Below are 15,283 nucleotides of genomic sequence, written 5' to 3'. Positions count from 1 at the left end.
CACTAGTGATTGACAGATACCAAAGCACCTGTACCTAACACAATTGTAATCAACGTAATATATACGAATATTTAATATTTAATTATGTGATAGTGTTAAAAAGCAGGATCCATATTATATTATCTCTATTATTTTTTCGGTCAGATACTTTATTTATGTCAAGTGGTTTTAATGGATAAGATATCGAACAAAACTTCTGAGAAAGAAGCTCTGCTCATGGAATCTACGTTTGGATTTAGACACAGATAAAGAGTGGGTATAATTATTGACAGTAGTGTCAGCCAAACGGGTGTTTCTCGTGAAAGATTGGCGAGGCGGGGGGACGAGAGTTTGGAATCCAGACGAGCACTTGCCATGGAAATAACGATAAAACAAAGACAGGCTCGCAACGTCTCTTCTGTGGGAGAGAGGTTGCATGGAAGAGAAAAGGTCATCCCCCACTAAGCTACGAAGTCTATTTTGTAGCTCATGCCCCCCCACACACACACATATATATATATATATATATGTATATATATATATTTATATATGACAATCATGAAAGGAAGACTTCAATAATTCATGATTTAAAGTAAAATGCGTTTAAAATAAAGAAAAACGGGATGAAGAAGAGAAAAGAAAACTAAAAGGGCGAGTCAGCTGGTCGGTTTCGACCTCGCCTTCTCAATCGTGGGATTGAGAAATGGGAAATCGAAAATAGGTAATAGTAATAATACGATTACGTTGCGTTCCAGGTGGAAAAAAGGGAAAAAATTGATTACTGCAATCAGCACTTTTGGGGTTATTTAATCAAATAAGCAAAAGTCCGCCAATTTACAGACAATAAACTTTTATCCGACCGACAGTACGGTTTTACACAAGCTCGTTCTACTACAGATATCATTTCGGTAATCTTCGAACTCATATAGCAAGCATTGGATAAGGTAGAAGTTAGCTCAGTAGCTCTCTCTCTCTCTCTCTCTCCCTCTCTCCCTCTCTCTCTCTCTCTGTCGTGCTAAAAAGCTACTCACATCTGAAAATGTCCTATATCTCTACCAGGCCACGATTCGCCCATGTATGGAGTATTGTTGCCACATATTAGCTGGTACATCTGTCACTAGTATCCCGCTCCTAGACAGGGTTAAAAAAGAGTCGCGAACCTAATAGGTCCTAAACTAATAAGTAAAACCTGAATCTCTGTCCCATCACCGAAACGTGGCATCGTTCTACCTGTTTTACGAATATTTCAATAGCAATTGCTCTGACGAACTTGAGCACTAGTACCCCCTCGACGACAATACCTTCTACCCGACAAGCAGCAAAAAATCCCACCCGTACACAGTAGAGATCTCTTGATGCCGGAAAACCTTCGAACATTTTTCTACACCATTCCCTCCCAGGCCCCTGCTTTCCTGACGGTAGTGATATGCAGAAATTCACGTGTAATGTAAGCAGAAATCTCGTTGCCCAACTTCCTAAACAGTATCATTGCAAGTCTGGTTCCAAATAGTAGCCCTTCACGACTAAGTGGTCCTGTGCCTTGTTTGGGGATTAAATAACAATAAAAGAAAAAAAATTAATATGGTGATGGTATAGCAGTTTCAAATTAAATTACGATTTTTTTTCTCGAGAATCAATGTATCTGCTAAACGATTCAATGTATCTGCTAAGCGATTCGGCCAACCACTTACCAATCAACTTAAAGGGCGCAACATCTTCTTTAGCCCTTTTGGGAATCACGGTCGGCCAGCAGAGAGAACCCGACCAACATCGAACGAATACCTTCCTCGTCTTCTCTCTTCTGTCCCCACTGCACACTACACCATAGACGAGCTTCGATGAAGATAACTGGTGGTTGATCTAAAGAGATTTCTTCTCTTCATTTTTCTCACCAGGATAGTATCCAATTTCCTGCCATCAAAATAAACTTTTCATTGTTTTGTTTTTTGTGCTACGCGTTTGATTACTAATTGATTTATATGAGTTGCACCCACACATAAATAAAAGGCATTTTATAACAATAACAATGTATACACTTGAGTGAACACAAGTTTCTATTTTAGATACCGGCAGATGTACTTGTGTATTCATTAGTTTTTTTATGAGAGTTCGTAACCAAACTAGATCGGTTAATGTTTACAATCTTGCATAAAAGATTACATAAGCTGCTAAGGAATCCATTGAACCAATAACGCACCGCCGTTGAACAATATGAAATGAAAGAACGATTCTGCTTAAATTTATGCAAAGCTTTAAATTTTTTAAATTTCTTGTGTGATAGAATTAGGATTTGACATTTCATCGTTCTCGTCCCAAAACACCCACATTTGACATCAATGAAGAAATGTAAACACTTCCATTCACGTTGCATACCTTCAACGACTCTAATTGCTTCGACTGAGGCAGCAGCAGCAGCGGTAGTAGCAGTAGTAGTGTCAATGCTAGAACAATAAGAATATTTTCCTTTTGTCACGAATACGTATATCATACATATCGTTATTTATGGTTTTCATATGGGGGCAAGCTCCTTTAGTTGTGAAAATGCAAACACATTCACGAATTCTTCTTGTTTCAGAATGTCAAATAATTACACACACGCTCGAAATAATTTATACTTTAATATTAGATTTATAGATCTGGACAAGTTGTTGCAATTCGAAATTTTTATTTAAAAAAATTATCAACGATTAAAAATCAGAATTTCCACATCGATGAAATGTAGCATCGACCCGCTACTTGTTCTACAAGTATTTTAACGGTGAATTCCCTGACGAACTGCAAGCACTCGTACCCCCTCGACGTAAATACCCCGACAAACCCGAAAGCAGCTAAATCCCACCCCTTCACAGTAGAGGTCCCTAAATGTAAGAGAGCCTTCTACTCCAGTAGTTTCTTCCACAGAACCGCTAGACTTTGGAATTCCCTTCCTAATTCCTGCTTCTCCTACTGCACTGACATGCAGAAGTTCAAGTGTAACGTAAACCGACATCTTGCTGCCCAACCCCCCTCATAGTACCCCTATAGATTATGTCCCTTATAGTAGCCCCCTATATTAAAGTGGCAATATACCTTGTTTGGGGTGAAAATGTAATAAAAAAAGACTTTTAGGTAGAATGGAAAGAGAAACAAACATACAAAACAGTATTAAGTAGAGCGAAAATAAAGCGTGTTCTTACATATGGAATGATGTGTGGATTCGTAAATAAATGAGACACAGGAAAAAGACCTTCGTCCACAAATGAGTCAGACTCGAACAGAAGCTCGGAGTGCTATCAGCAGATACAAATAACAATACAAATAACAATACAAATGACAATATAAATCTAAATATAAAGAAATATTGAATAATCATAAAATATATACTATGTTTACCCCCTTTTTTATAGCAGTTTATATTTTCGTACTGGTCGACCATTTTCACATTGATCTGTTATTCTTGATGTTTAAAGCTCGTTTTATTGATAGGAAAATATTTCACACGTTTCTGTGAAAACCATGTATGGAGCATTGTTGTCACATTTGGGTTGGTGCATCTACTGCTCTCGCTCCTAGACAAGGTTCAACAGAGATTTGCCAATCTTATAGGCCCTGAACTGGCATCTAAGTTTCAGTCTCTGTCCCATCGACGAAACGTTGCATCCCTCTGCACGTTCTACAAGTATTTTAATGGTGAATGCTCTGACGAACTGCAGACACTTGTGCCCCCACGATGTAGACACCCTCGATAAACCCGAAAGGCAGCTAAATCCCACCCCACACAGTAGAGATCCCTAGATGTAAAAGATCTTTCTACCCCAGTAGTTTCTTCCCCAGAACCGCTAGACTCTGAAATTCCATTCCAGGTTCCTGCTTCCCTAACTGTACTGACATGCAGAAGTTCAAGTGTAACGTGAGCCGACGTCTTGCTGCCCAAATCCCAACATTGTGCCCCAGCAGTTGCTGCCCAAAGTGGCAATGTGCCTTGTTTGGGGTGAAAATGTAATAAAAAAAAACACGAAAAAAGGTATCAATTAAAACCATTTTCCTTTTGGTATTCGTTTTAATCACCTCGCGATTCAGTCGCTAAGTGATAATAATAACCCCTCGATGTAAAATGCGCATTATTGTTTTTAAAATATTGTGAATATATTGGCGAGGATTTACGGAGAAATATTAACTTTGAGTATTTCTCTGCATTTTTTTTTTATTATTATTATTTAAATGATATTTAAACTTTAAAACAATGCTTAATACCGTTGCAAAAAAAAAAAAAAAGAATCCACCATAGTAGACTTTCTGTAACACATTTTAAAAGTATTATTATTATCATTATTATTATTATTAATAATAATGATAAAAAAAACAAAAAAAAACAGAACTACTTGTTTGTTTTCAACATGAACGAATAATCTAAAACCGTAAGATATTTTGTGTACCAAAACTATTTTTGGTCAATGTCAAGTTTCTTTCCAACTTCCTGAAAAACTTTTAAATTACGACTTTTTAAGGTTTGCGGTGGTGCTGAAAACGGGTATCGCATTTAAATTTGGGAAAGATAGTACTTTTCCTGATGGGAAGAAATTACTTTTTAAAAAAGATCACTTTCCTATATAAATTTAACGTAAAATGAGCACCCACTTTCTAATCATCTAGTAATTTCTTCAAATCAGAAAACAAATTTAATGATATTCGTTTTCAGCGCCCCCGAAAACCGGCGCTGTATTATTTTTTTTTTATTAAGAGATTCGTTCATTTTTCTCATAAGTAAGGAATGCTGTCAGTTTACAAAAATATACTTTTGTTTTTCGTTCTTTTTTTGGGTGAGGGTGGGAGTGGAGGTCTTAAATTATAGAACTTTTATAGTTTTTAACAGGTGCTTCTGTAGTTTAATTAACCGTTTCTCCGTAAGTAACGTGCCGACATTAACCAGACAGAAGAATCGTTTAATATTTCACAAAAATTCTGTTTACATAAGGGGAGGTGGAGGAGCCACAACACTACCCGCTCCTCCTCCACCGCCCCCTAATGTAAACAAAATTTTTAAATCTAGTTGAATGATTTTATCAAATAAAAAAAAGTTGTTTTTATGGCGAGGGTTATTGTAAAGTTGCACCGTGGTTTTATTTTATGAATTTAAATAATAAGTTTCAGATTTTCGAGAATAAATTATAGCGTCCGCGCGCCCGTGTTTGCAATTTTACAATCGTTTTCAAACAACAGGAATTGGACATTGTTTTTGTTTACTTACCAATCAGCGCGTAAACAACTCCCGTCACGAAATGCTCCAAAGCTGTGAATTTGTGTTGCTCTTCTGTTGAATTAAGACAATCATTTGACGAAACTAATACTTCGTTTGAATCGCTCATTGTTTGTCTCTTTGTGTGTATGGGGAAGGGAAGCAATATTTTAGCAAAGATAATAAAGTAGACGAATAAATGAATTACAAAGATATATGTGTTTATATTTATGTGTGTATAGATATGACTGAGAGAGAATAATGCGAAAATTTCCTCGAAAACGGAAAGCGAATTTACATAACAATAACAATCAATGTGATTATGGAGTTCAGACTAAACATAGTTAGGATTTGTTCATGCTATATTTGAATAGAAACAACGTTTTGTTATCAGATATAAACTTGGGTCTTATATAAACTTTCAGAGGGCAAAATGTGTGTGTGTGTGGGAAGGGAATGCTCAGATAGTCGACAGACCTTCGCCTTCCCTTCCGATAGCAGCCGCAGTCAAGCGCAAGCGCGTGTAGTAGCAGCAACTAAATATGAGAGCAGTAGCAGTGCTATAAAAGACAGATGGACGGAATGGAGCGTTTGTTTCTCTTGAACATTATGTAAAGAGAGGGAGAAAGAGGGAGTGTGAAAGATAGAAATAGAGAGAGAGAGAGAGAGAGAGAGAGAGAGGAGGCATAACTAGATAGATTAATGGATAGACGCACGCCCTTAGGAAGTCTGTAAACCGATATCGTCTTGCGTGGAAACGTAAAAACCGAAAGTCAATCCGATTTATTGGAATCTGCAAGAGGAAATATAAAAGAAGGAATTAAAAAAATCTCCTTAATTGTCAACGAACATTGCAGGCGATTAATTTCATCGACAATCAGGTCAAGTAGTGGATTTTGACTCTACAATCACCAGCTAGTGTCTGGTTTGCGCAGATCACAAAGAATAAGCCAAATCTACTTGTATTAGGACGGGACTTTGCATATAGTACTCGGTATTCGTATATGACTACTTATTTTAGTACACTGTTACTACCCGAAATAAATTCGTAGAGATGTCTCAGATATACACGTATTAAAGATGTTGTAATCAATGTTGTTGTCATGGTAACAACGTAGAGGTAGCCAAGAAGAAGCGGAAAAAATACCGAGACTCTATTTTATTCTATTTTTGAGATCTAATCCGGATTTAGATATTTTTTATTCTATTTAGTTCTGGTGTTATTGTTGGATGTTTTATTGTTGGATGTTTTATTGTTAGATGTTTTATTGTTAGATGTTTTACTGTTGGATATTTTATTGATGGATGTTTTATTGAAAGATGTTTTATTGTTAGATGTTTTATTGTTAGATGTTTTACTGTTGGATATTTTATTGATGGATTTTTTATTGTTGGATGTTTTATTGTTGGATGTTTTATTGTTAGATGTTTTATTGTTAGATGTTTTACTGTTGGATATTTTATTGTTGGATGTTTTATTGTTGGATGTTTTATTGTTGGATTTCCATGAATAACAAAACAAAACAAAAAAAAACTCAGTTGACATACACTTATTTCTACTCCCCAGTCGAGAAGATTTTCGGCCTTCCTTTACGTTGATTATACGCATGATTGTCTTTTTATTATTTCCATTATTCCTACTAAAACTCTCGTCTTAGATATGATTCTTACAGCGTTTTGATCGATATAACCTCCGACCTTCAAGTGTATCTTGAACTCAGGAATATTTCTGCCGAACTCGGAAATGTACATAGCATTTCGAACCGAACCCTTTATTTAATCCACAGGGAGTGTACTGCTATCCTTCAGCTAGTCATGATGAAGTGAAACTCATAGCTAATTATGAATTTTGTTCTTAGTATCGTCTCAGTTAAAAAAGTGAACCTTCAATTTTCAGAAAACTTATTAAGCTCGTTGTTTGTAATGCCACGAATCCTTGTGGACAATTCTAGTATGAATTCTAGTAGACTTGCAGCCAATCTTATTTAAAATATGTAATCTTACTAATTATCAATAGAGACTGCTACTTATTAGTACGCATTATTCTCACTCTATTTCTCGTTATACACATATCTCTAGCCATCTACATATTCATATATGTATATATGTATATATACTTCAGAATAAAATTACCCAACAATCAGCTGGTATGGAAACCTGTGATAATAAGGTTTACAAGATATTACTTTATTACTTTTAATTACACAATCAATTTTTAATTGTAATTTTCCATGTCTCACTGACTTTAGTAAATAAGGTGTAAACCATTGTAACTATTTGTTAATATTTTCTCCTCAGAAGAGATGGTAGACATCGAAATCCTATAGGTTATGGAGTCAAAATATTTCTAATGTATTCTTTGTCTTACATAGATTAATAAAAATCTTTGATCTGAAACTCAAACATTTCACGTCATGAATTTTTTAATTCATTGAATGACTAAAATTTTATGTGTATATATATATATATATATATATATATATATACGCCTGTGGAACTCTGTTCCGTCTGCTTGTTTCTCACTTGATTACAACCTGGATGTCTTCAAGTCCAACGTAAACAAATGATGAACCGCTCCCTTAAGTAGACACTTTATTAAATCTCAACACTAACGTACTGTACATGCAATACTCCTTATCCCTAAGTGGCTTCCGGGCCTTGATTAGTGCTGACTACCTTATAAAAGTATTAGGGATGGGACGATTCCAGTATTTTCATCGATTCCGATACAATTACTGATTCTGATTCTTCCTAAATCTCTACGTATTTAACTATAAAGTTGTTATTTTCACGATTACCGTAAAAATAAATGTTTAGTGTGCAGATACTTTCTTAAATGTAAGCATACACTTGTGAGAGATGATCTATCGATTTTAGTTTTACTATCAGAGGGAGAATAATTCTCTTTAAAGTAAATCAAATAAAAAAGCCAATTAAAAAAATCGTTTTTGGCATCGGAAAATAGGCACACATTCTTCCGATTCCGATACCCCTAAAATTTCCGATTTTTTGGATTCTCGCTTCCGACTCCGATTGATCGACCCGACACTAATATCTCTCTCTCTCTCTCTCTCTCTCTCTCTCTATATATATATATATATATATATATATATATATATATATATATATATATATATTGTTTTTCTTAATCTTATTCATCCAGAGGAAGTCTCGAAATAAAGACGATACGTTGATGAACACATGACTCGGTTTTTTCCTTTTTATTTTTTATTTCTCTCTCTCTCTTTCTCTCTCTCTCTCTTTCTCTCTATTTCTCTCTCTCTCTCTATATATATATATATATGTGTGTGCACATAAATATAAATGAATGGCAAAAGTATGTGTTCAAAATTTCAAGATGTTGACCACGTTATCGTTTATTTCTTAAACTACGTTGAAATGCACAATATATATACATATGCATGTATAATTGGTTATACAATATGTAAATTTTGATGATTTTCATATTGTATAAAATTCTATACTAGTTCAACGTAGGAGATTATTGTCACCCAACATATATAAAGTTTCTTAAAGTAGTCTTGCTCTCTACCGTTCTTCTCTGAGTCTCAGAAATGTAGATGCCTTCTTATTTTACATCTATAGTTAGTCACCCATCATCGACTGTTCAATTATTCTGCGTATTACAACTTTCTTTACTTTTATTTCTCTACATTTGTAAATTCTTTCACTCTCACATGGAATTGCGCACCAACAATTCTTGGAAATACCCAAAATGCTTTCCGTGTACATTTCCGAATTCCACCTAAAGAAAATCTTAGGTTATAGCCATCTTAACTAGATGATAATAATAGTTCGAATAATCTAAATAGTATACATTATCATCTAAAAAATTCGTAATATATTTATTGCTTTTGCTTCGACTGTACTCATGCCAACAACATATAATCAGTCCAGAAACAGTCGAAAGAAAACGTATCGGTATACTTATTACTTAATCGCGAAAAAACTGGGTGTTTGTAAAACCAGACATATTATTTCTAAGCGATTAATACTGAGAGCTTCTGATTTCTGCCCATCAACCACTGCTCTTATGAAACTATCAGATAGAAATGCTTTAATAATTGAGAAGATATTTTCAGCTATACCATAGCTGAAGATCTTGTGAAGTAAACCTTAATGCCATACCCTATCAAAGGCTTTTGATGTCAAGAGCAATTGCCCTAGAAAGGTTGCCTCCGTTGAGAGATTCGTTAATCCTATGAGATATAACTGTAAGCAAATCTGCTGCAGATCTAGCAAAACGGAAACTATACTGCATGTCAATAAGAAGGTTATTTTTGCTGAGAGGGCTGATTACTTGTCTATTTAACACAGATTCCAGCAACATACTCATGACGCACAGGAGACTTATTGGGATGTACTGAGAGGGAGATGAGCGATCATCTGAATTCTTAAATACGGGGCATACTGATAAGATTTTCCAGAGTGATGGAAAGTACTTCTCCTCAAGACAACGTTTAAACAGTTTTTTTAAGGATGGGCGCTGGTTCTGGTTGAAGTCTTTTGAGTACTATGATTGGAATACTGTCAGACCTGGTTGCTTTACTGGAATCAAGGTTTTTGATTAGCTTGGCAACATCACGTACAGATATTTGTATATCACATAGCGTGTTTTCTGATACAGAAGAAAATATTTTAGGTTAGCAGTCTTGGTCGAAAAGGGGAGAATTAGCTGCAAAGTTCTTGACAAAGAGCTTGGCTTTGTCTGATGCTGACGAGATTACCCCAGATCCATTTATGATAGCTGAATTATAACACGCTTCTTGATTGAGATTGTCGGACTGACTTCCTCATCTTGGTTGTTATTGTCACAACGTTTCGGCCGTTTTGCCTTCCGGCCTTCGTCAGGTGTTTTGTATCGAACTGGGGAACCGTTTGTTAGGAGTCTCGAACCCAACCCCTTATTATTATTATGGGGGTACCGTGTTCGGACTCCAGCTAGACGTTGGGACATAGTTGCTGATTCTTTGTTTTGAATGTTACTTTTATCACTGCCTTCGTTCAGGATTGAACTCAGCACCTTTGGGTAACTGTAAACGTTGATACAACGTCTAGGACCACTCAGCCATATGTCACTAGGCAGTGAAAAAAGTAACATTCAAAACAGAGAATCAGCAACTATGCCCCAGAGCCTAACTGGAGTCCGAACACGGTACCCCCATAATAATAATAAAGGGTTGGGTTCGAGACTCCTAACAAACGGTTCCCCAGTTCGATACAAAACACCTGACGAAGGCCGGAGGGCAAAACAGCCGAAACGTTGTGACAATAACAACCAAGATGAGAAGTCAGTCCGACAATCACAATCAATGAAAACACCCCATCTCAAAATGCAGACAATTGCTAACACGCTTCTGTTAAGGATTCTGTTTGCTATTTGCCAAAACTCGTGGGAACCAAGCCACTGCTCAGCTATTTTGGACTTGACGGACTGAGCATACAACTCTCTTGCGTTCTTATTATTTTTCTTGCAGTGGTTGCTGGCAGTCCTGAAAGTGGCTTTGGTCTCAATACATCTATTACGTTGGAAGCGATGGTAAAAGTGATTTCTGTGCGCATTAGCATCAGCACATTCTGGAGAGAACAACGGCTGGCTGTTAGGTTATTGCTGGAATAGTTTTGAGGCCATGAAACGGTCTATACCTACAATTAACCATTCCGTCAGGTTTAATATTATTGAGGACATATCCTTTTTAAACATGGAACGCAGATGTAGATCTGATATAAATGTACGGAAGCTATCCCAGTCAGCCATCGAGTATCGATATACTGTACGATGGAGAGGTACATCTGGGGACTTATTACATTTCATTTTTATCTAAACTGATACAACAGGGCAATCTGTGCATACTGATCGTCAGTATCGGGCACAGGGGTCGTGAACAATCTGAGTGAGGTCATAAGCAATGGAGAAATTATGATAGATCCTCCCCTCATCCTCGGTCTTGAGTGAGTTAACCATTTCACATTATGAGCATTGAAATCTCCACAGACATGAATATAAGCTGAAGGATTAGCAGATGGACGTGGTCAATTTTCTCAGATAGTAATTTCGCTGTTGTCGGGTCGATAGAGAGCAAATATAAATGCAGTAGTTTGAGCAAGTGCAACCCGGAAGCACATATAGGGTAAGTTAGGATCTTCTCCGGAGATGTCCCTACCACATGGAAAGCCATCTGTTATATAGGCACATATTCCATGCCCATAGCGATCTTGGGGGTCAAATTTGGAAATTAAATTAAATTAGAGTATCCTTTAATTACAAACTCATCTAGGGAAATAGTCTGTCCAATGTAAGTTTCGCTTAGAAATAATATGTCTGATTTTACAATGCCTTCTCAATTATTAAATCATTTCTCACTGATAGGATCATATGAGTAGTGGTTGATGGGCAGAAATCAGAAGCTCTCAGTATTAATTCTGGAGTCAATCAGGAGGCCATTCTTGGCCCAACTCTCTTCCTGATCAACATTAATGATCTTCCAAATCACATCCTTACATCATTCGTAGACATTTATGCTGATGACACTACTATCTATGGTAGCACATCTAAGACTGTAAACGACCAAGTTCTCTCTGATTCTCTCTCCTCTGCTCTTGAGCAAGTGGTACAATGGGGAAATGGTGGCTTGTTACTTTTAATGCATTTAAAACCAAGCTTTTATCTTTACATTATCAACGCTCTGATCCCCATCTGGCATCAATTAAAATAAATTGCACTCGTCTTGGGAGGCGTCATGTTTTGACAAGCTTCTGGACTTGACCTTTACTTCTGATCTTAAATGGAACACATATCTTAAATCCTTGCCAAGTCCAATGGAAAAATGTTGAGATCCTTCTATTGATCCAGTAGATATCTCACTGCTGATGTAATTCTCTATCTATATAAGAACTAGGTACGTCCATGGATGGAGTACTGTTGCCACATTTGGACAGAGCTGCAAAAATGACTTATCCTGCCTCGATAGAGTTCAAAATAGACTTCGTAGCCTCGTAGGGGATGTCCTTTTCTCTTCCCTGCAACCTCTTTCTCACAGAAGAGATGTTGCGAGTTTGTCTTTGCTTAATCGTTATTTTCATAGCAAGTCCTCGGCTGAGCTCGAATCTATGGTCCGCCCTTGCCAAACTTTCACAAGAAACACTCCTCTAGCAGAAAACACTATCACTAATTTCTCCCACTCTTTATCTGTGCCAAAACCTAAACGCATATTCCATTAGCAAAGCTTCTTTCTTAGAACTGCACGCATATGGAATTGTCTTCCGTTTTCCTGCTTTCCAGCTGACTACAATATGGTTGTCTTCAAGTCTAACGTAAACAAGTTTTTGATGAACCGTTCCATATAAGTTAACAAATTCACCAAATTTCCATTACTAACGATTAGTATATTGTCCAATCTCTACTGAACACTCTTTAACCCGTATCCTCGAATGGCCTCTTGGCCTTGATAAGTTGTGATGCCTATGTAAATTTTTTTTTTTTTAATAAAAAGCAATATATTTTCGTTACAGACAAGCATATATATTACTCTGACAGAAAGCATGTTGGAGTAAATGCTTTTTCTTTTACTTTAAAAATAAAAAAAAATATTTAAAATTATATATTGAAAGAATTACCGATGGGTTTATTATCAGTAAAGAACGCCATCAACAGTCACAATAACCTGCACAGAAACTATGAAACGGTTTTTATAAGTCGAACCGCGATACGCAATGATCGGAACCCATCAAAGATCTTTTCAGCATCGTAGAGTAGACAACCGCTGACATCCGTTCTCTTTGATAAACTCATTCGTACACTTCCGTCGACACCGTCATTTCGTTTCATGAGGTCCAAGTAAAAGTGTAGAAGGCGTAAAAAAACAGTGTAATGTCTGCGTATCCATCGCAAGTCTTCGTCGAATGTAACTTCTGCGATAATCAGAGTATCTGAGAAATTTTTTGATTATTTCCACCTGTTATCGTTCTACTGAAATGTTAACAAGCTTACTATTGGTTTTTGTTATCTCAGTTTAGCTCCCTTATCAATCTATTAAGTCTCTCATCTGATACAAAGATTGGAGCAACGACATCTGCATTCTTCGAAGGGTTTCTATCGCAAATCTTTTTTTTTTATAATCCTATCATTATTTGATCCGTAAATATATTGAATAAATCTATAATCTTAATCCACTCTGCCCGTCATTGTTCCACAAGCTACATAACTCAATGGCTGTTGTTCGCCATTTAACGATTCTAGCAGAGGTTGAGGGATCGCATAAAGTGAAAACTCACCATGTCCTAGTACTTTCTATTTTTTTTCTGTCGAATCTGACCAACAAAAAATACATATCGCCACCGCTGGCCTTCCTTTGAGTTTGACTAACAGAACGTATCCTCAGATATTCAATTATTACCCGTTTCAATCAATTATAATTGCACTACATTGATGTTTTCGTATCAATGATCTTTCCTTGATAATGCTGTGTAACTTTACCTTTATTCAGAACGACTATATTTCTCCTACATATTTTAGTAATTTCTTTAAAATTGTTTTGTTTATCTACTTACTACTTGCACTTGTAATAACATTCATCAGGAATTGGTTAGAACGATGTTGTCCATCATGAAGGACGAATAGGCCTGATGATTTGAAGTAAACGAGTGATCGATAGTCAATCGTTCCAACAGCAAATTCTGAGTTTCAAATTGGATATCAGGTCCGCTTTAACTGTCATCAGTCAGGTATGTGTCCAAAACATTCTTTTGTTTTTTACTGTAGGGGAATTGGTGAAATTGCCTCATAAGTAAACTTTTCTGCTTGATGAGGAAAAGCATCGCCAACGTAGACGTTGGACGCCTTATCAGGGAGAATTAATTTTGCAGCAAAACGCACTGTGTTGTTTGAAAGAAAGGGTTGCCATTGAAAACGGAAGTCGATTCACCGAAAATTCCTAATTGCCTAACGCATTCCATTCTCATTAGTAAAGACTGCCATAAGGGAAGATCCATTGTATGAGCGATTAGCAGATACTTATTTTGGTGTTCCGTCGTATTACAGGTTTTTGTGCTGCGTCTGGGAATTTAGTCTAAACAAAATAAATGCCACTTTGATGTCAGCTCCATTCTTACTTGTGGTTGTGATTGTGGAAGCAAAGATCCTTGAAACATTTAGCCTCTTCAGAACACCGCCATTGAAGACAACGGGTGTTTTCTTCGTCAAAACGATGCCGACGGTATTTTTGTCTTCGAAGCATTTATTCTCATCCCAATCAGCAATGCAACATGCCGTACCTCATTAATAGCAGATTGGATATCAACAATATTTTCAAAGATTACCAATCTACACAAAAACTAAAATACTTGGATTAGTATACAAGCAATAAACACTTGGTTTTGAGCTAGCGAACATCATTTTGCCAATATCTTTCTATTAATAAGGCTTCTAGAAGGATATCGGATACTTACGGAGGGAGCAGACGAAGGTTGGCAATGTCCCCAAGGAAAAGGGGTTCTGTTGATTCAACCGTGATACACTCAGGTTTATAATCAATGTCGTGAACCACTGATAATGAGTTGAATTTAAGTTTTAAATGTAAAAGTCAAATATCATGTTTCAATTGTGCTTTAAACAGAAGCATTAATTTCGAACGCGCCTCTGTTATATCAAAGACCTTACTGTTGATTTTATATGCTGCGCCCTTCTGCTTGTGTAGTAATAAACTTCCCAAATACACCTAAGTTTTTAGGCTGTATAAGGTGTTAACTTAGGTGAAAATCGCCTGTTCCTGCTTTCATCAAATGCTTTCGATTATCGATATTTGTTGAAAACATTCCAATACAAAACCTATCTAAGAAACCTGCAGGATACATAAAGTACACTTGTGTGAGATTTCATAAAAATCTACCCAGCCGTTGTGAAATCTATAGTATCTACGACACGTCCCGAAGCAAGAGTTGCACAAAAAAGGCTGACTGTTTGGTGATCTGCGATATTCCTCATCCATTACAGCTTTTTGAATGTACGCGAAATCATTACGGCGATGCCCTCGTCCCCCCTCGCCAATCTTTCACGAGAAACACCCGTCT

General features: G+C 36.6%; 1 protein-coding gene across 3 annotated transcripts in view; it reads right to left on the bottom strand.

Annotated features, from left to right (window-relative positions):
- The window catches only part of LOC145284971 (retinochrome-like), a 106,838-nt gene extending 101,073 nt beyond the window's left edge, over positions 1 to 5,765 (bottom strand). The window contains exon 1 of one of the 3 annotated variants that reach the window (XM_080134074.1): positions 5,207 to 5,765. In XM_080134074.1, the coding sequence (XP_079990200.1) occupies positions 5,207 to 5,324 (118 nt within the window). In that variant the 5' untranslated portion in view covers positions 5,325 to 5,765. The remainder of the gene's footprint in view (positions 1 to 5,206) is intronic. The other 2 variants (XM_080134075.1, XM_080134073.1) reach the window with 2 other exon arrangements.
- Between the last annotated feature and the right edge of the window lie 9,518 nt (positions 5,766 to 15,283).

Source organism: Euprymna scolopes, chromosome 9 (assembly GCF_053919585.1).
Source record: "Euprymna scolopes isolate OS-2025 chromosome 9, ASM5391958v1, whole genome shotgun sequence".
Classification (NCBI taxonomy): Eukaryota; Metazoa; Mollusca; class Cephalopoda; order Sepiida; family Sepiolidae; genus Euprymna; species Euprymna scolopes.
The sequence above is the reverse complement of the archived record's forward strand: the minus strand, read 5'-3'. Positions and strand labels throughout refer to the sequence as shown.